This window comes from Tupaia chinensis, unplaced genomic scaffold, assembly GCF_000334495.1.
Source record: "Tupaia chinensis unplaced genomic scaffold, TupChi_1.0 Scaffold140355_1, whole genome shotgun sequence".
Lineage (NCBI taxonomy): Eukaryota > Metazoa > Chordata > Mammalia > Scandentia > Tupaiidae > Tupaia > Tupaia belangeri.
This window is the reverse complement of record NW_006200232.1, coordinates 144,454-164,643: the sequence shown is the minus strand read 5'-3', so window position 1 is coordinate 164,643 and position 20,190 is coordinate 144,454. Positions and strand designations below refer to the sequence as shown.

At 37.6% G+C, this 20,190-nt stretch overlaps 1 protein-coding gene across 7 annotated transcripts in view; it reads left to right on the top strand.

Moving 5' to 3' along the window:
- GOLGB1 (golgin B1) overlaps nucleotides 1–20,190 on the top strand; it is an 81,282-nt gene that overhangs the window by 38,789 nt on the left and 22,303 nt on the right. For all 7 annotated transcript variants that reach the window (XM_014593330.2, XM_014593329.2, XM_006162627.3 and 4 more), the window contains 5 exons: nucleotides 263–378; nucleotides 2,835–2,949; nucleotides 6,284–6,357; nucleotides 9,729–14,902; nucleotides 17,223–19,134. In XM_014593330.2, coding sequence (XP_014448816.1) covers nucleotides 263–378; nucleotides 2,835–2,949; nucleotides 6,284–6,357; nucleotides 9,729–14,902; nucleotides 17,223–19,134 — 7,391 coding nt within the window. The remainder of the gene's footprint in view (nucleotides 1–262; nucleotides 379–2,834; nucleotides 2,950–6,283; nucleotides 6,358–9,728; nucleotides 14,903–17,222; nucleotides 19,135–20,190) is intronic.

Genomic DNA, 20,190 nt, shown 5'->3' with positions numbered 1-20,190 from the left:
AAATATACAAGACATAAGAAATGGAAAATTATTTGTTGATAACATGTATGTTGATGTGCTTGATTGAGCCAATATACAGTGTATTCTGGATGGAAAATTCATTTTGTATGCTGTAATGATGTATAGTGAATTAATGTAAAAAAATAAATGTAAAGAAAAGAAAAAAAAAGATAACTAGTTAACAGTGTATGGCATATTCTTAGAAGAAACAAAGTTTCAGACTTGAAGCAGAGATCTCTGTTATTTGTTTTCTTTTCCTTAGATCAACTTCAACAGAAATTGGAAGAAATGAAGCAATTTCTAAATAAACCAGCCTTGCAAAAACATGAAACAGCTTCTCAGACTTCTTTCCCAGATGCTTATAATGAGGGCTCACAGGTAATTAGATGCAAATTTCTTCTGAATACATTTGTCTTTGCTGTATCTATGCTTGGGGATACTATGGGAATTTATTCCAGAAAGCAATAGAAAACTTCAGTCTTTTCTGACTGATAAAATGCTTTTTGGGGGGGACATAATTCTGTTGGATTCACGAATGGTATTAATAAAGTGTTTCAACAGTGAATAATGAGAAAATAGCACCATGATCTCAGGAACCTTTCAGATTCTAAGGGTTAAAAATCTGTATTGGAGATTGAATACTTGCTTTTATAATAAATTTTCCCAGTTCAAAAGCCAATTTGGGTCTTGGTAGTTTGATATTTGATTAGGCTTAGGGTACACAAGTCAGTCTAACCAAACTCAGGCATTTATTATAGAAATCATATTGTTCCCAGAAATTAACAGTAAAACATTTAATTGTCAATTGGCTACTAATTGGCTACTATATTCTCTCTTCTTTCTACAAAAATTTCTGTGGAAAGGTGGATTATAATCACCAGAAGACTGCTTATTCAGCATGAATATCAGAACAAAAGGGAATTAGTGGTAGTTTTCTTTGTTATTTTCTTACTTGCTTTTGTTCAGTGTTTTACATGTATAACCTTATGTGTAAGAGAACTTTGGCAATTTCTTAAAATAGATTTCTGCCCATTCTCTATCCTTTCTTTTGGTACTTCAGTTACAAGTGTATTGAATCTTCTAATATTGTCCCACACCTTATCAGTTGTGTTCTTTTTCTCCTTCAATCTTTCATCATCTTCAGTCTTCAGACTGAATAATTTCTTTTTATTTTAAAGTTTATTTTATTTTATTCCATGAGAGAGAGAGAAACAGGCAACCTCAACATGGTCTCATCATGCTGAAATACTCCCCCAGCCTAATAGCCAGCCAGGATCATAGGTGCAAGCATACCTGGTGTGCTCAGTTCAGCCCAGTTTCTAAGCCCTTGTCTTCCATATGTCTCCAGAATTACAGAGTAGTACCCTGTTGTCTGTGCCACTACAACTGAGCCCAGACTGGATCATTTCTGTTGACAAGACTTTCTCTCATCTCTGTTAAGCCAAACCATTGAATTTTTCATTTTACATATTGTGGTTTTTAGTTCTAGGATTTCAAACTAGTTCATTATATTATAGTTTCTTTGTACTAAGGTACCAAGATATCCTATATTTTCATTCATTTATGTCCTAAGCATAGCTATGATCACTTTAAAATCCTTATTTGCTAGTTCTGAAATGTGTATCATTTTGTGTTTTTTTTTTTTTTTTTCTGTTAACTGTGTTTTTTGGTTGAGAATAGGTCACATTTTCCTATTTCTTTATGTGATGAGTGATGTTGGAGCGAATCCTGGATGTTGTGAATGTTTTGTTCTCAAGATTGTATTCTGTTGCTTCTAAGATTCTAAAGAGTTCAGTACAGCCAATAACTTGGCCTCAAATCTGCAAACTCTGGTAGAGAACCATACAAAACACAATTCAGTTATTTTTGCCTTAAATGGACTGCTTCAAGTCAGCCCCACAACTACATAGCTCATTGTTCAGCCAGGGATTTGGGCTAAGTTTATACACAAAATGTAAAACTTCTTCTTTTCTCTTTAGTCCAATTTCCCTCCTCATATTCTGGGAGTTGTATTCATTCTTATTTATCAAGCCAAAAATATCTACAGCTATTCTATTGGAATTTGACTTGCCCTGTATAATGTACATTGGGAACTTGCCTCAGGATAAGAGCCATAAAAACCCTAAACTTATCCCTTGCTATTTCTTTAAACCTGAAATGGAAGTTTGAGTTGAAGTATGCTATAAAGAATGTCTTGGCTTAAAAATTCCACAGTTTTATAAAAAATTGTAGTGTAATCCCCTTGGACAAGAAAGATATATAAGAATAGATAAAACTAAAGATATAGCATAATTAGGTAGATAGCTATCATTAGGAAAACCAAACATTCTAGATGCATAAATTAAGTACAAGAGAATTTTTATTATACTTGGAAATGATGACAAAAAACAATTGCAGCTCTTTTTCCTTTCTTAAGAGATATGCAATACGTTTACCTCTATTCATCTTAGAGCAGCTTCTCTTCATATTCATTCTCCTTCAGGAGAGGGACCTTGTTACCTGGTGGTATTAATCTAATCTTATGATGTTATCTGTGAACCTGAAAATGTTCTTTCTTATTCAGTGGATTTAAGATTTCTATCTTTGTAATCCAGGCTTTAGTCTTAAACTCAAAAGTCAGCAGGTTTGAAGTTTATGTGAAATATTTTATTTCTGTTTCTATCTTCAGGTAAAATGCATTTCTTCCAGGATTACCTAGGCAGATAAGTAGATGCTATTTTTAAAGTATTTTTACAGCTGGAGAACTCTGAGAAGACAAAAAGTGCTTGAGGCTATCCGGGCATTGGTGTGAGAATTTTTCACTGGATAATCATTAATGTCTTTCTGCAATGTAGGCAGTCACTGAGGAGAGTATTGCCTCTTTACAGAAGAGAGTGATGGAGCTAGAGAATGAGAAGGGAGCGTTGCTTCTTAGTTCTGTAGAGCTGGAGGAGCTGAAAGCTCAGAATGGTAAGTATAAATGAGAACCATAATTTTCTGTCTTCTAATCCCATAAATATCTGTACTTTTACCACTCTACATGTACAACATATAGATTCTCAGAGTCTGTGATAATAAAGATCTTAAATAGCAGAACTGGCAGTTATCAAAGGTAAGATTGATTTATCTTAAACAACAGGAGCACAGTATCAGCATTTATCTGTGTCTAGCATTGTGCAGTGTGGCTGTAAATACTGCAAGATTTCCGTATGTTTCTTATTCATTTTAGAATGGTCAAGATATCCTCTAGAAGTGTGGCTTGAATGAGCCCTTAAGAAGATAATATATTTGAAAGGAAGGGCATTCCCGGTAATAGATTTACAGAATGAGATAACAGAGATCAGCATAAGTAAAGGTTCAAAGGTCAAAACCATTTTGATTTTTACTCACGCTGTACTCTTCTTAGAATCAACCCCTTTATTTTAACCTGTCTGATTTTTACTCACCTTTCAGGCCTTGATTAGGGAATTACCTTTTTTTAAAATTTTGCCCCACCTCCAAATGTTTGGCTAATTGTATTTTTGTGCTTCCATAACATCCTTGCATACCTTTCAGTTGTATTTAAACTGATCCATTGGGTCCAGCAGATAGTGGAATGGTTACATTGCTGGACTCTCACATGGTTGATTGTGGTTTGAGTTGCAAACCCTGTGACTTGAAACTCTTGCCGGGCACTTGTGTGAGTGCCCAAGATCCCAAGGGGAAAATGGAGAAGGGATTGTGGTGTGGCCATCCCCCTGGGGGAAGGATTTCTTGCTTTCTATCTCTGTGTCTCTCCTGAGAATGTATGTGTCCTATCGCAAAAATCTCTCTCTTTAAAAAAGGAAAAATCTGTTCATATGTTTTTGTTTGTCTGTTTTTACTATGTTATAAGCTCTTTGAAGATAAAGTATAAGCTCTTCAAGGGCAGAAGTCATTTTTCTTTCATCCTGGCTTTGCCCAAAACTAGTATCGTACCCAACAAATTGTGGCTGCTGAAGAGAGTTTTGTTGGATTGAAATGAGCTCAGTATTTTATTTTATTAGACAATATGTCTAGTTAGTAAGAATGAAGACGTATGTTGTTCTGCTTATCTACTTCCCAATGACCTTATGGATTTAGTAGCATATATTTAATTATGCTTTACTGATCTAATCCTGGATTAGCAGATTACTACTCTTTATCTTCTAGGACTGAGAAGTTTATATCAGCTATTAAACTCTAAAGTCAGTATTTCTAACTGACTTCTAATTTTACAGTTTTCTGTTTATCTATAAACTAGGGATTATGCATCTTTATAGACTATCACCACTGTCACTAATAAAGAATACCATAAATTTAGCTTATTGTTTAAGCCTCTCAAAGCACCCTTTGAGACCTCAGCCATGATGCTTGTTTTGCAAACAGTCCTGTCCCATTCATGTGGCTTTGTATATTATATGAGTTACATTCTCCTCTTTTCTTTCCTACAAGGATCACTAGCCTTAAGGCTTTCCTTTTTTTTTTTTTTGATCTGGTTTCATGTTACCTTTGCTTTATGTCATGATCTCCTAACTCCCTTTTGCAGTGCCATTCCTACCATTCTGTCCCTTCCTCAAGTAATCTTGTGAAGTATCCAGGCATATCAGTAATACTGTCCTGAATGAATTCATCTTATGGATATTCCTTTCTTCATTCATATAGCAAATATTGATGGTGCCATTCATTTTGTGCCAGACAGTCTTATAAATACAGTGAATCAGCTGTGAACATATTACAGAGGAAGTCAGGATATGAACATTTATACAAATAAAAAAATTTCAGAGAGTTGTCAGTATTAGGATTAAAATAAAACAGGATATTGTAAGTGTGCCTGAGGGAAGAGGAACGCTGTATTAGAGTGGACAGGGTAGGTCTCTCTGAAAACTTGAAACCTTAATAATGGAAAGGGGTCAGCCATGCAAAGAGGCTAAACAAAAAGCATTCCAAGCAGAGAAGAAAACAGTATAAATGCCTTGAGGTATGAATAAATTTGATATATTTGCAAGACAGAAAGAAAGTTATTTTCCTAGTGGAGCGATCAAAAATGGGCACCACAAGAAGCTGAGATTGTAGATTCAAAGGTTTCTGCACATTTAGATGTTGTTTAAAAAATATGGGTTTTTTTCTCTTTTTTTTTTGGAGAGGTTTTTGCTACAGGGCGCGTGTGCTCACCAGAAAGACAGAGACAGAGAGACAGAAAGTGAGAAATCCCCTCCCTGGGGGGGATGGCTATGCTGCAATTCCTTCTCCTCCATTCTCCTCTTGGGATCTTGGGCATGCATGCACACGTGCCTGGCGTGAGTTTAAGCCACCAGGTCCAGAATTTGAACCGTGGTCGACTATATGGGGGCCCAGCGACATAGCCATTATGCTAAACTGCTGATCCCAAACAAACTTTTTTTTAGTGTATCTATCTTAGCTTCTCAGGAAGAATATAAGCTCCTTTGGGGATATTAATATCAATGCTCAATGTTTTTACCTCTGAGGTATTAGTCCCTTTGTAGATAGATGCATTATAATATAACATGTGGGTAAACCTCAGAAGACCTAGATTCTGATCCTAGCTGTCTCTACACTACTCCTTAGGTCATATCTATATTCTTCATATGTCATTGATAGCTCCCTTTTAGTGTAAAATGTGATGTCTTTATGAATATATATGAAAGAACATTGAAGACATTTTGTTATATTAATGCAAAATATATATTATGAACATAGTAGTGTTATAAATACTTTTTTTTAAGGTTTTTGTCATAGAGTGTGTTTACTAACTAGGGAGAGAGAAAGAGACAGAGAGAGGGGAAGTGAGAAAGCAACCCCCCTGGGGGGGTTGGCCACACTGCCATACCTTCTCCATTTTGCTCCTGGGATATTGGCATGCACGCACATGTGCCCAGTGTGATTTCAAGATTCCAGGTCCAAGACTCAAACCATAGTCAAGCATGTGGGAATCCAGCCCATTAACCACTACACTACCTGTTGGTCCTGTTATAAGGCAATTAAAGGAAATTCACCCTGGCATCCTTCTCCATTCAGGTCATCCACTGTGCAGTTTACTTCACTCAGGTTCGTTGTCATCACCTAGTACCATTCCAGCTTACAACTCATCGTCTCATAGTCTCTTGTCACTTCTTTATTTTAATAAAACAGAACCTTTTTATCTTTCCCAAACTATTTTCTTTCTTTCTTCTTGATTATTTTATGCATCTCAAATAATCCTACATGGTAGTCATGTCTCTCTTTTTTTTTTTTTTGAACATTCCATATTCATCTTCTAAAGACACTTACTTTGTGATTTTTTCAGAAAAACTGTCTTCTCAGATTGCTCTCCTTGAGGCTCAGAATAGAACTGGGGAAGCAGATAGAGAAGTATATGAGGTAAGTTATGTATTTTTTATAAAACCAGAACATTAACTAGACTGAGATACAAGAGCTTCCAGTTTAAGTATATGCAGATTTCTAGTGTTGACAGAGATATATTACCTATAGAGTGAGATCTATTTAAGAGACTCCTAATTGTTATTATTTCTTCTTTACTTTATGTTGTTTCTGAATATTTGAAATTCTTTGTCCTAAAGCAACAGAAATAGCCACTTATTTGAGACTTGATAACCTATTTTTTATACTGGGTTATTATTTATCTCAACCTCTTTTTCTTTCTCAGAAAAGTTTAACAAAGGAGAGAATAGGTAAAATCCCTTTCTGCCTGCCAAAGAGGTGCAGAGTTACTTCAGATTATATAAAAATGGTTTCTTTGGAGAATGGTGCTTTTTTATGTCCTAAAAATTATAGTAAGAAATTTATTGTTGTTTAATATACCTTGTCGACTTAAGATTATTGTTAGCTACGTTATACTTAATTAGCTGTGTTGTTCTAATTAGTAAGACAGTAATAGAGTCATAAACGGCCTTGAGGAATAATGTAGTTTCTTATCAGAAGTATCTCCTCACTTAACTCTGTCAGCCAGGGTTCTTCAGAGAAACAGAACCAGTAGGATGTGTGTATACAAAGAGTGGGCTCATGTCATTGACTGGAAAGTCCAAAATCAGCAGTCTAGGCCTATGGACTGGAGACCCAGTGAGTGTCAGTTTGGGTCCAAAGGCAGAATTCTTATAGAATTCCTTCTTTGGATGGAAATCAGTTTTTCTGTGAAGGCTTTCAACTGATTAGATGAAGTCCACTCATTTTAGAGAGATTAATCTCTTTTACTCAAAGTTAAATGTTAATGCCATCTAAAAACATACTTTCACAGTAACATCTAGAATAATATATGACCAAATATCTGAGTACCATGACCTAATCAAATGACATATAAAATTAACCATCACAGTTATAACTAACACTTCTTTATAGGGCTACTGATGCTCTGTTCACTGACTTGACAAAGGAGACTAAATTTTGAAAATCGTAGGATTATGTGGTTATGACGGATTGTGAGTCAATAGTAAAAATGAAGCTTGTTTTGCTTATGGGGTGCTTAAGATGCTTAGCAATAATGAATAGTAAAAACAAGGTCACATAGCTTGAAAAAGAATAGATAAATAAAGATGAGGGTTGGTAAGAAAAAGAATATAACTAGAAGAGAGAGCAAATAAAGAGCGAACAATGAAAAAGAAAGGAAAACAAAACAAAACAAAAATCCCACACAGAAATTATAAGTGAAAGGGTGACTGATAAGCTCAGCCAGAAGGGGAAGAACTGTTGTTAGAAGAAAGAATGATGAGACCTGTAAGAAAGAATGAAGTTCTTCACCCTCTTGGGATGGGATGACATTGATTCTTTAATCAAGCCAAAAAGCTAATGGAACTCCGTGTAGGTATGCTAGGGAGCAGGAGAGGGCATGAGCAGGGGAGAAAGAAAGTGAGAGAATGACTTGAAAGCTATTGTAGTTAGAAAAGGGAAAATAAGAATACTTAGAGTGGGGCTAGCAGGTGGTATGGTAGTTAAGGTGATGGACTCCCACATGGTCGATTGTGGTTCGAATCCTGGTGGTTTGAAAATCATACTGGGCACGTATGTGTGCATGCCCCAAATCCCAGGAGGAGAATGGAGAAGAGATTGTGGTGTGGCCATCCCCCTGGGAAAATAGGGGTGATTTCTCACTTTCCCCTCTCACTGTCTCTGGCAAGCGCATGGACCCTATGGCAAAAAAAAACTTAAAAAAAAGAGAGAGAGAGAACAAATGAGTCACATGAAAGTTTTCTGGCAGAAATGATGCTTCAGCTGTATGACAGGGACTTCAAAAAACTCATGAAAAAGGCATTGTTATATGTATTTTAATATATTATTTATAAAACAAATTAATATGTATTATTTATAAACTAAATTAATAATATTTTAATATGATTAACATAATCTATTTCATTATTAATATTGCTGATGTAATTATTAATGTTTTAATTTAATTAAATATAATTAAATATAATTTTAATATAACTGAATGTTTAATTAAATATCATTTAATTCCACTTTTCCAAAGTACTTGAAGTCCCCTCATCTCAGTGCTTTAATACTGGGTTGTCAGAACAGTCCTGACACATTTTTGTATAGAAAAACATAGAAAAATAGTCATGACTTTTCCAATGATCCAATATACATAGGGATAGATAAGTAGGACAGTGACATGAAATTATAAAGGAACTTTTTCCCTGTGTTAACTCCTGTGTCTGGTTTCAGTGTCTAGAAATTTGAATATAACATAAAGTGAGGGAAGGAGCAAAGAATTTTAAATAAATAATATAATGCTTATGAAAAATGGTGAAATAACTTGTAATAAAATGAATAATCAAATAATTTTCTTAGTGAAAATGATACTAGGATAATAGCTAATATTCATTGAATATCTACTATGTGCCAGCTTTTGCTAACAAGGGTGGAGCTAAGATACAAATCCAGATAGATGGGCTATAAAGCTTGTACTCTTGGTCACTTTAGTATTTGACAATCTTCTTTGTTTTCTTGTCATCAAAGTGTAATTTTTTTCTGGGAGGATAAAGGTGTTATTGGCAACAGTAGAGATTTGATTTTATATCCTAGCCCCATATTCATTTAATAAAATGCTAATTAAATTTACCGTGTGATTCAATGATTTTGTTTCCCAAAAGAACAATTACAGAAATAATTTGTATGGATTGAGCAACGCAGGAATCTTTGTAATAACTCAGTTCATATTTTGGTTCAAACAGGTCCATCATTTTATGCCCAAGCATCAGCTAAGCTCCTTTTTGATTATTTGCTCCTGGTAATTTATCTGAATAATAATTTGATTGATAATCTGCTTGTCTGTTAGTGCTATTTTATCTAATATTGTGATCTTCTTATTTCAAAGGGTAGTTTAGGAAAAAGAATTCTATATCTTCCTCTTATGAGATGAAACAAGGATTAACTCATTTCCCTGCTTTCTTTTTTATTTTTAAGCAGTTCTTAGTAGACACAACTAAGAGTTTAAATCTGAAGAAACTGTTTCCTATGTATGGAATAATTAGAAAGTGAATTTCAAGTTTTCTTTAAGTCTTATGACTAGGACAGGATTTGGCCTCAGTGTAGGATTGACAGAGTGTCCTCAGAGGTCCAGATTGAGAGATACAAACAGATCGTAAAAGAATTTAGCAGTTTTATGTGCAAAGGAGATTTGGACTCAAAAGTATTAGATTTTAGAAAATGCATGAAATATTGGCTTTTAGCTAGGCTCTTTTTAATATTATGAAACATTTGATTAAGGATTTTCCTTTCTTTCTTTTTAAAAATAGATCAGCATGGTTGATGTTACCGGGCTCAACAAGAGTAACTCTTCTGAGGAAAATGGACAAGATGTTCTAGAGAACACGATTTCTCAGAAACATAAAGAATTATCAGTTTTATTGCTGGAAATGAAAGAAGCCCAGGAGGAAATTGCATTTCTTAAATTGCAACTTCAGGGCAAAAGGACTGAGGGGGACCATGAGGTTCTTGACGAGACAGAAAGTGTGGGAATACCTCCAGTTAGAATGAAAGTATCTCTTGACAACACAGAACAGGATTTTCCCCTAATGCCAAATGAAGAGAGCAGTCTTCCAGCAGTTGAAAAAGAACAGGCAAGCACTGAACAACAAAACAGAACATCTGAGGAAATATCTTTAAATGACACTGGAATAGAATTGAAATCACCAAAGGAGGAGGATGTTGACAAACCCCTGATATCCATATCAGATACTGGTCAGTGTCCCCAGGATGAATTGGAAAAGTTAAAAAGTCAAATTTTGGAGCTTGAGATGAACTTTTGTAAAGCAGAAGAAAACTATGAGAAAAATTTAGATGCAAAAAGTAAGGAAATTAGCAGCTTAACCCAATTGATTGAAGAGTTTAAGAAAAATGCTGAAAACACCAACGGTGCACTCACCGCTTTGTCTGAAGAAAGAGATCAGCTTCTTTCTCAGGTGAAGGAACTTAGTCTCATAACAGAACTGAGAACACAAGTAGGACAACTGGAAACAAACCTTGCAGAAGTAGAAAGGCAAAGACGATCTGACTATGAAAGCCAAACTGCTCATCAAAATCTGCTGACCGAACAAATCCATAGTCTCAGCATAGAAGCCAAATCTAAAGATGTGAAAATCGAGGCTTTACAGAATGAACTGGATGTTGTGCAGCATCAGTCTTCTGAGCAGAATTCACTGATAAAAAGTCTGCAGAGCCAGCTGCAAAAGAAAGAGAATGAAGTTCTTGAGGGGGCAGAACGAGTGAAGGATATCTCAAATAGGATGGAAGAACTTTCACAGACTCTTTCACAGAAGGAACTTGAAATAGCAAAAATGGATCAACTCTTACTAGAGAAAAAGAGAGATGTAGAAACCCTTCAACAAACCATTGAGGAGAAGGATCAGCAAGTGACAGAAATCAGCTTTAGTATGACTGAAAAAATGGTTCAGCTTAATGAAGAGAAGTTTTCTCTTGGAGTTGAAATTAAGACTCTTAAAGAACAACTGAATTTATTATCCAGAGCTGAAGAAGCAAAAAAAGAACATGTGGAAGAAGATAATGAAGTTGTTTCTGGCCTTAAACATAATTATGATGAGTTGAGCCCAGCAGGGCTAATAAGTAAAGAAGAACTTCAGCATGAATTAGACCTTCTGAAGAAAGAAAGTGAGCAGAGAAAGAGAAAGCTCCAGGCAGCTCTTATTAACAGAAAGGAACTTCTACAAAGAGTCAGTAGATTAGAAGAGGAATTAGCGAAAGTGAGAGATGAATCAAGGAAAGAGATTCCACTCACTGAGAGTGAGGGGAAAGACATGGAGGGAGATAAAGAGAACAAAGAAGACTCAGAAAAATGTGTGGCTTTGAAATGCCAAGAAATAGAAATGTCTTTGAAACAGACAATATCTGAGAAAGAAGTAGAACTAGAAAATATAAGGAAGGATTTGGAAGAAAAAATGGTAGTTGAAGAACAATTACAGGCTATGGTCAAACAGATGAATCAGAACTTGCAAGACAAGACAAACCAAATAGATATGCTCCAAGCAGAAATAACTGAAAACCAAGCAATTATCCAGAAGTTAACCACAGATAACAAGGATGCAGGTGATGGAGACTCAACAGCACTTGCAAAAGAAACAGTGGTGATCAGTCCACCTGATGCAGGTAGTGGAGAACACTGGAAACCGGAACTGGAAGAAAAGATAGTGGACCTTGAGAAAGAAAAGGAACAACTTCAAAAGAAGCTACAGGAAGTCATAACCTCCCGCAAAGCAATTCTAAAAAAGGCACAGGAGAAAGAAAGACATCTTAGAGAGGAGCTAAGGCAACAGAAAGATGACTATAACCACCTGCAAGAGCAGTTTAGTGAGCAGAGCAAGGAAAATGAGAACATTGGAGCCCAGCTAAGGCAGCTCCAGATTCAAGTAAGAGACTCCATAGACAGAAAACCCCCAGGCTCTGATCAGCATGAACCAGGCTTTCCCATTCAAGGTTTAGAAGAATCTTTATTCAAAACCACAGAACAGTGTCCCATGCAACCTATTTTAGAGTCTGATTTGTGTCCAGACTTGCTCTCACATCCTACATCTGCAGATACTTTGCAGGGCAATACTTTTATTGCCCAGCTTAAGACCCAGATAAAAGAAATGGAAGCTGAGAAAGAGGAGCTCGAATTGAAAGTTAATTCTACAACAGATGAGCTTACTAAAAAATTAGAAGAGGTAATTCAGTTGCAAGAACAGATTAATAAGCAAGAGTTAGAAATACAGAGTCTGAAGACAGCGTCCCTTGAAGCTGATGCTTATGCAGACAGCCTGAAGCAGAAGTTGGAAAGCAGTCAATTTGAAATTGCTGGCTTAGAACATCTAAGAAAACTACAGCCTGAACTAGATGAACTGCAAAAACTTATAAGTGAAAAGGAAGAAGAAATTAGTTACCTTTCTGGACAGCTTACTGAGAAAGAAGACACCCTTAATAAAATACAAACAGAGGTAGTAGAACAAGAGGATTTAATTAAGGCTCTGCATACACAACTGGAAATGCAAGCCAAAGAGCATAATGAGAGGATAAAGCAGTTACAGGTGGAATCTTGTGAAATGAAGCAAAAAGCAGAAGAGAATGAAGAAAGTAAAGCAAAGCAGCACATACAGAGGAAACTGCAGGCAGCCCTTATTTCCCGAAAAGAAGCACTGAAAGAAAACAAAAGTCTCCAAGAGGAGTTATCTTTGACCAGAAATACCATTGAGCACCTCACCAAATCTCTGGCCGATATGGAAAGCCAAGTTGCTGCTCAAAATAAAGAGAAAGATATATTCTTAGGAAAGTTATCTCTTCTTCAAGAAGAAAGAGACAAACTCATTACAGAAATGGATAGGTCTCTCCTGGAAAATCAAAGTCTTAATGGCTCTTGTGAAAGTCTAAAATTAGCTCTAGAGGGTCTTACTGAAGACAAAGAAAAGTTAGTGAAGGAAATCGAGTCTTTGAAATGTTCTAAGAATGCAGAAAGCACTGAGTGGCAAGAGAAACACAAGGAGCTACAGAAAGAGTATGAAATTCTTCTGCAGTCCTATGAGAATGTTAGTAATGAAGCAGAACGGATTCAGCATGTGGTGGAAACCGTGAGGCAAGAGAAGCAAGAGTTATATGGCAAGTTAAGAAGCACAGAAGCAAACAAGAAAGAGGCAGAAAAGCAGTTGCAGGAAACTGAACAAGAAATGGAGGAAATGAAAGAAAAGATGCGCAAGTTTGCTAAATCTAAACAGCAGAAAATTCTAGAGCTGGAAGAAGAGAATGACCGGCTCAGAGCAGAAGTACACCCTGCAGGAAGTACAGCCAACGAATGTATGGAAGCCCTTGTTTCTTCCAATTCCAACATGAAGGAGGAACTAGAAAGGGTCAGAGTGGAGTATCAAACCCTTTCTAATAAGTTTGAGGCTTTAATGGCTGAGAAAGATTTACTAAGTAAAGAGGTTCAAGATTTAAAACTGCAGATAGAAAATAATGTATCTGAACAAGCTTCCCTAGAGGCCACTGAGAAACATGATAACCAAATGGATACCACTGAAAAGGCCACACAGTTGGTGCCAGGTGAGGTTAAAGAACAAGACTCTTGGGGTATGAACACAAGACCTGAATATTCAGAACCTGTTATCACCGAGGATAGTGCTAAGCCTAATATAAGTGAAAATTTCAGCTCACATGATGACATTAATAACCACCTACAGCAGATTGATCAGCTGAAAGAGAGAATTGCTGAGTTGGAGGAGGAGACACAGCAAAACAAGGCATTTAGCCAGACTTTAGAAAATGAGAAAAATGCCTTACTGAGTCAAATATCAATAAAGGATGATGAGCTAAAAATGCTTCAGGAAGAAGTAACCAAGATAAATCTGTTAAATCAGCAAATCCAAGAAGAACTCTCCAGAGTTACCAAACTAAAGGAGACAGCAGAAGAAGAGAAAGATGATTTAGAAGAGAGGCTTATGAATCAATTAGCAGAACTTAATGGAAGCATTGGGAATTACTATCAGGATGTTACAGATGCCCAAATAAAAAACGAGTTACTGGAATCCGAAATGCAGAACCTTAGAAAGTGTATGAGTGAATTGGAAGAAGAAAAGCAGCAGTTAGTCAAGGAAAAAACCAAGGTAGAATCAGAAATACGAAAGGAATATTTGGAGAAAATGCAAGGTGCTCAGAAAGAACCTGCCAGTAAAAGCCATGCAAAGGAACTTCAGGAGCTGTTAAAAGAAAAACAACAAGAAGTAAAGCAGCTGCAGAAGGACTGCATCAGGTATCAAGAGAAAATTAGTGCTCTGGAGAGAACTGTTAAGGCCCTAGAATTTGTTCAGACCGAATCCCAAAAAGATATGGAGGTAACCAAAGAAAATCTGGCTCAAGCAGTTGAAGACCGCAAAAAAGCACAAGCAGAATTAGCTAGCTTCAAAGTAGTGCTAGATGACACTCAAAGTGAAGCAGCAAGGGTCCTAGCAGACAACCTCAAGTTGAAAAAGGAACTTCAGTTGAACAAAGAATCGGTGAAAAGCCAAATGAAACAAAAGGATGAAGATCTTGAGCGAAGACTAGAGCAGGCAGAAGAGAAGCACCTGAAAGAGAAGAAAAATATGCAAGAGAAACTGGATGCTTTGCATAGAGAAAAAGTCCGCTTGGAAGAGACATTTGGGGAAGTTCAGGTTACTTTGAACACGAAAGACAAGGAAGTTAAGCAACTTCAGGAAAACTTGGACAGTACTGTGGCCCAGCTTGCTGCCTTCACTAAGAGCATGTCTTCCCTCCAGGATGATCGAGACAGAGTGATAGATGAAGCCAAGAAGTGGGAAAGGAAATTCAGTGATGCAATTCAAACCAAAGAAGAAGAAATTAGACTCAAAGAGGAAAATTGCAATGTTCTAAAGGATCAGCTTAGACAAACATCCATCCACATGGAGGAACTGAAGATTAATATTTCCAGGTAAATGAGTTATAACTATTTTCTTCTTCTCCAGAAGTAATTGGAGGTAAAGAAAATCTCTGTATTTAAACTATTTCTATTACAGTACTAATTTGGTTCAAATTCCTTTAGAATACTTTCTCTTGCCTTTTTTTTCCCCAAAACAGTTTCCTGCTACAGCTTGTATGAACATGAAAAGTCCACGTCTTTTCCCATCTTTCTATAGAGAGCTCTTAGATTTTTCTTTTTTATGCCTTTCTTTTTTTCCCTTTTCTTTCTTAAGTTTATTTTATTTATGTAGTGTGTGTGCGCATGTGAGAGAGACAGAGAGAAGCACCCTTGACAGGATCTCATCTTGCTGCGATCCCCTTTCTTTGGCCTTCCAACTTCTCAGGGTCCTGGACATGAGCACACTTTTCCTGGCATCTTTTCAGGGATCCAAACCTGTGGACAGTTGTGTGGCGTCCAGCACTACAGTTGAGTTTGCTGCCAGCCTGCACCAGGCTGAGCCCCTTTTTTTCTTTTCATATTTATTTCTACTACCTTTGTCTGGATTTTTACCACAGTATTCCTAAATTGTTGCTTTTGTGTCTCAAATGATCTCTTCTGTTTTCTCCACAGTCCGCATCAGTTCATGCTACATATGCATATTAGAGTTATTTTCCTCAAACCTCAATTTTAGAATATTTTTGTTCTAATACAAGTCCCCTTACTGTCTCTTATACCAAGATTCCTTCTTGTTTTTTGTTTGTTTGTTTGTTTTTGTTTTTTAAAGATAGATTTTTACAGGGCCAGCATGTGGTGTGGTAGTTGGTATTGGACTCCCACATAGCCAACTGCAATTCAAGTCCCAGACCTGGTGGCTTGCTTTCTCACTCTCTCTTTGTCCTTCATCAAATTAAAATAAATAAAGTTAAATAAAATATATATTTAAAAAGATTTTTGCTATAGGGCTCTTGTGCTCGCCAGAAAGACAGGGAGACAGAAAGCAAGAAATCACCCCACCCCCAGCCCCCCACCCTCCCCAGGGAGGATGGTCATGCTGCAATCCCTTCTCCTTCATTCTCCTCTCAGGATTTTGGGCATGCACTCACACGCTTTCACTATGAGTTTTAAACCACTGAGTCGGGGACTCACTGTGTTCTACTACATGAGAGTCCAGCAATGTAACTGTTACGCCATCTGCTGGTCTCCCAAGGTTATTTCTTAAAGAGACCAGATATTAGCTTATCTGGAACCAGTAGAGAAAAATAGGGAAAAAATGTTACTTTTCGGTGTCTAAGATTATATCACTAAAATAAGCAACATATTTTAGAGTTTATAATTTAAATATATGAATCCTTGGGTATGATACACCTTTAATATAGAACATTTAGTAGACCCGCTTAAAGATACAGAAAACTAGTATCTCTTCATTAAAAAGTTTAACACCTTGGGAACCAGCAGTTATTATAATGGCTGTGTCGCTGGACTCCCATGTAGTCGACCACGGTTCACGTCCCGGACCTGGTGGTTTAAAACTCACGCCGGGTGCGTGTGCGTGCGCGTGCGTGCCCAAGATCCCGAGAGGAGAATGGAGGAGAAAGGATTGCGGCGTGACCATCCCCCCTGGGGGGTGATTTCTCGCTTTCTGTGTCTTTCTGGCGAGTGCACATGCCCTATAGCAAAATCTTCTCTCCCAAACATAGATAGAAGGGACCAGCAGTTAGCGTAATGGCTATGTTGCTGGACTCCCATGTAGTCAACTGCAGTTTGAGTCCCGGACCTGGTGACTTAAACTCACGCCAGGTGCATGTGCATGTGTGCCCAAGATCCTGAGAGAATGGAGAAGGAACTATGGCATAGCCATTCCCCCCTCAGGGGGTGATTTCTCGCTTTCTGTGTCTTTCTGGCGAGTGCACATGCCCTATAGCAAAATCCTCTCTCCAAAACATAGATAGAAGGGACCAGCAGTTAGCGTAATGGCTATGTTGCTGGACTCCCATGTCGTTGACCGTGGTTCGCATCCCAGACCTGGTGGCTTAAACTCACGCCGGACACGTGTGTGTGCGTGCCCAAGATCCCGAGAGGAGAATGGAGGAGAAGGGATTGCCATGTGGCCATCCCCCCGGGGGGGTGATTTCTCGCTTTCTGTCTCTCTGTCTGTCTGGTGAGCGCACGCGCCCTATAGCAAAAACCTCTTCAAAAAAAAAAAATAATAGATACAAAAGTTTAACACCTTCAATTAGAATTATTAATTTATTTGTGGATCTTTTGAGTACATGTTTTAATATTTGTTCCTTCAGCATAATATAGTTTTTCCTTGAAATCTATAATTAATGACCTTCTCTCTTTTTTTCAGGCTTGAACATGACAAGCAAGTTTGGGAATCGAAGGCCCAAACAGAGGTCCAGCTTCAACAGAAGGTCTGTGATGCTTTGCAGGGGGAAAATAAAGAACTTTTGTCCAAACTAGAAGAGACTCGACACCTGTACCACAGTTCTCAGAATGAATTAACTAAGTTGGAATCAGAACTTAAGAGTCTCAGAGATCAATCAGCTGATTTAAATAACTCTTTAGAAAAATCTAAGAAAGATAAAGAAAATTTGGAAGGGGTCATAAAACAGCAAGAGGTTGATATCCAGAATTGTAAGTTCAGTTATGAACAACTGGAGACTGATCTTCAGGCCTCCAGAGAGCTGACTAGTAGACTTCATGAAGAAATAAACATGAAAGAGCAGAAGATTATAAACCTGCTTTCTGGCAAGGAAGAGGCAATCCAAGTAGCTGTTGCCAAAATGCAGCAGCAACATGATAAAGAAATTAAAGAACTAGAAAACCTGTTGTCCCAGGAAGAAGAGGAGAATATTGTCTTAGAAGAGGAGAACAAAAAAGCTCTTGACAAAACCAATCAGCTTACGGAAACCCTGAAAGCCATCAAAAAGGAAAACATTCAGCAGAAGGCTCAGTTGGATTCTTTTGTTAAATCCATGTCTTCTCTCCAGAATGACCGTGACCGCATAGTAGGTGATTATCAACAGCTGGAAGAACGACATCTCTCTGTAATCTTGGAAAAAGACCAACTCATCCAGGAAGCTGCTGCTGAGAATAATAAGCTTAAGGAAGAAATTCGAGGTTTGAGAAGTCATATGGATGATCTCAATTCTGAGAATGCCAAGCTAGATGCAGAACTCATCCAGTATAGAGAAGACCTGAACCAAGTGATATCAATAAAGGACTGTCAGCAAAAGCAACTCCTCGAAGCTCAGCTTCAGCAAAATAAGGAGCTGAAAAATGAATATGTTAAGTTAGAAGAAAAACTGAAGGAGTCTGAGGAAGCAAAGGAAGACCTGCAGAAGTCCTCTAATGCCCTACAAGAGGAGAGACAAGGTTTATTTAAAGAGATTGAGAGCTTGAAAGTATCTATTACTCAACTAAAGAAACAAGTGACCACCTTACAAGAAGAAGGCACTTTAGGAGTATATCATGCCCAGTTGAAAGCAAAAGAAGAGGAGGTACAGAGATTATGTACTACGCTTTCTTCATCTCAGAAGAGAATTACGGAACTGGAAGAGGAATTGATTCGCGTTCAAAAGGACGCAGCCAAGAAGGTAGGTGAAATTGAAGATAAACTGAAGAAAGAATTAAAGCATCTTCATCATGATGCAGGCATAATGCGCAATGAAACTGAAACAGCAGAAGAGAGAGTGGCAGAGCTAGCAAGAGATCTGGTGGAGATGGAACAGAAATTACTTATGGTCACCAAAGAAAATAAAGATCTCACCGCACAAATTCAGTCCTTTGGAAAGTCTATGAGTTCCTTGCAAGATAGTAGAGACCATGCTAATGAGGAGCTTGATGAACTCAAAAGGAAATATGAGGTCAATCTGAAGGAGTTGGCACAGCTGAGAGGACAACAGGGTCCCTTAAACAGCGAAAAGGATGTTCTTTCTAAAGCTGCCCTTCCAGTGAACTCCACTGAGGATATTAGCTTGTCTCACCTTGAGAAACTTAACCAGCAGCTGCAATCCAAAGATGAACAACTGCTTCACTTGTCCTCACAGCTTGAAGATTCTTACAACCAAGTGCAGTCCTTTTCCAAGGCTATGGCCAGTCTACAGAATGAGAGAGATCACCTGTGGAATGAGCTTGAGAAGTTCCGAAAGTCAGAGGAAGGGAAGCAGAGATCTGTGGCCCAGCTGGCCACCACCCCACCTGAAGTACAGAGTTTAAAAAAAGCCATGTCTTCACTGCAAAATGACAGAGACCGACTTGTGAGTATCCAGTTCTCTTTCAGATACATGTTTGAGAATTTTTGAACTTTCTTTAAATTTATTTTTATTTCAATAGAAAGAATAAACAGTCTTATACATGTTAATTTGGGCACTTGCAGCCTATACAGGTTCTGCTTGATTTTAGAGAAATACACAAAGAAACATTTAAATTGCTTTAAATCTTCCATCACCATTAAAAAATTTTATAACAATTGGTTATAAAAAGATCAAAAGATGTAGAGTTATTTTATATATACTACAGACACGTAACTATTTCCAAAATTTGTCATAGTTGAATTGAAAGAATGTATAGGGATTACTTACTTAGTGTCTTCTTACGGTGATAGCTTAGCACCATTGTCTTCACTCTTGTGATAGTCTCTTAATAAACTCTGTCAAGGCCATGTACTTATAGGAAAACAGGCCAAATAAGAAATAAATTGAGCTTCAAATGGCCAGTGTCTCCATTTTAAAATCTGACCTGTGGCCAGAATCAGAAAATTCTAGTTTTTAAGATTAGCTCTTAAGAAAAGATAATTTCCCCTAACTGTAGAGTCTTGTGCAAAATTTTCCTTTCTTTGTTAGTAATGTATTAATTTCTGTTACACATCATACCCTATATTTATAGACAGTTTCTATTATAATCTAAAGAAAGGATACTTTTGGGAACCAGCAGCTAGCATAATGGCTATGTCACTGGACTTCCACATAGTCGACCGTGGTTCGTGTCCCGGACCCGGTGGCTTAGAACTCACGCCGGGCGCGTGTGCATGCATGTCCAAGATCCCGAGAGGAGAATGGAGGAGAAGGGATTGCAGCGTGACCATCCCCCCTGGGGGGTGATTTCTCGCTTTCTATGTCTCTGTCTGTCTGATGAGCCCACATGCCCTATGGCAAAAACCTCTCAAAAAAAAGAAAGAAAGCATACTGTTTTTGGGTTTTTTTTGAGAGATTTTTGCCATAGGGCGCGTGCGCTCGCCAGACAGACAGAGAGAGACAGAGAGACAGAAAGCGAGAAATCACCCCCCAGGGGGGATGGTCACGCCGCAATCCCTT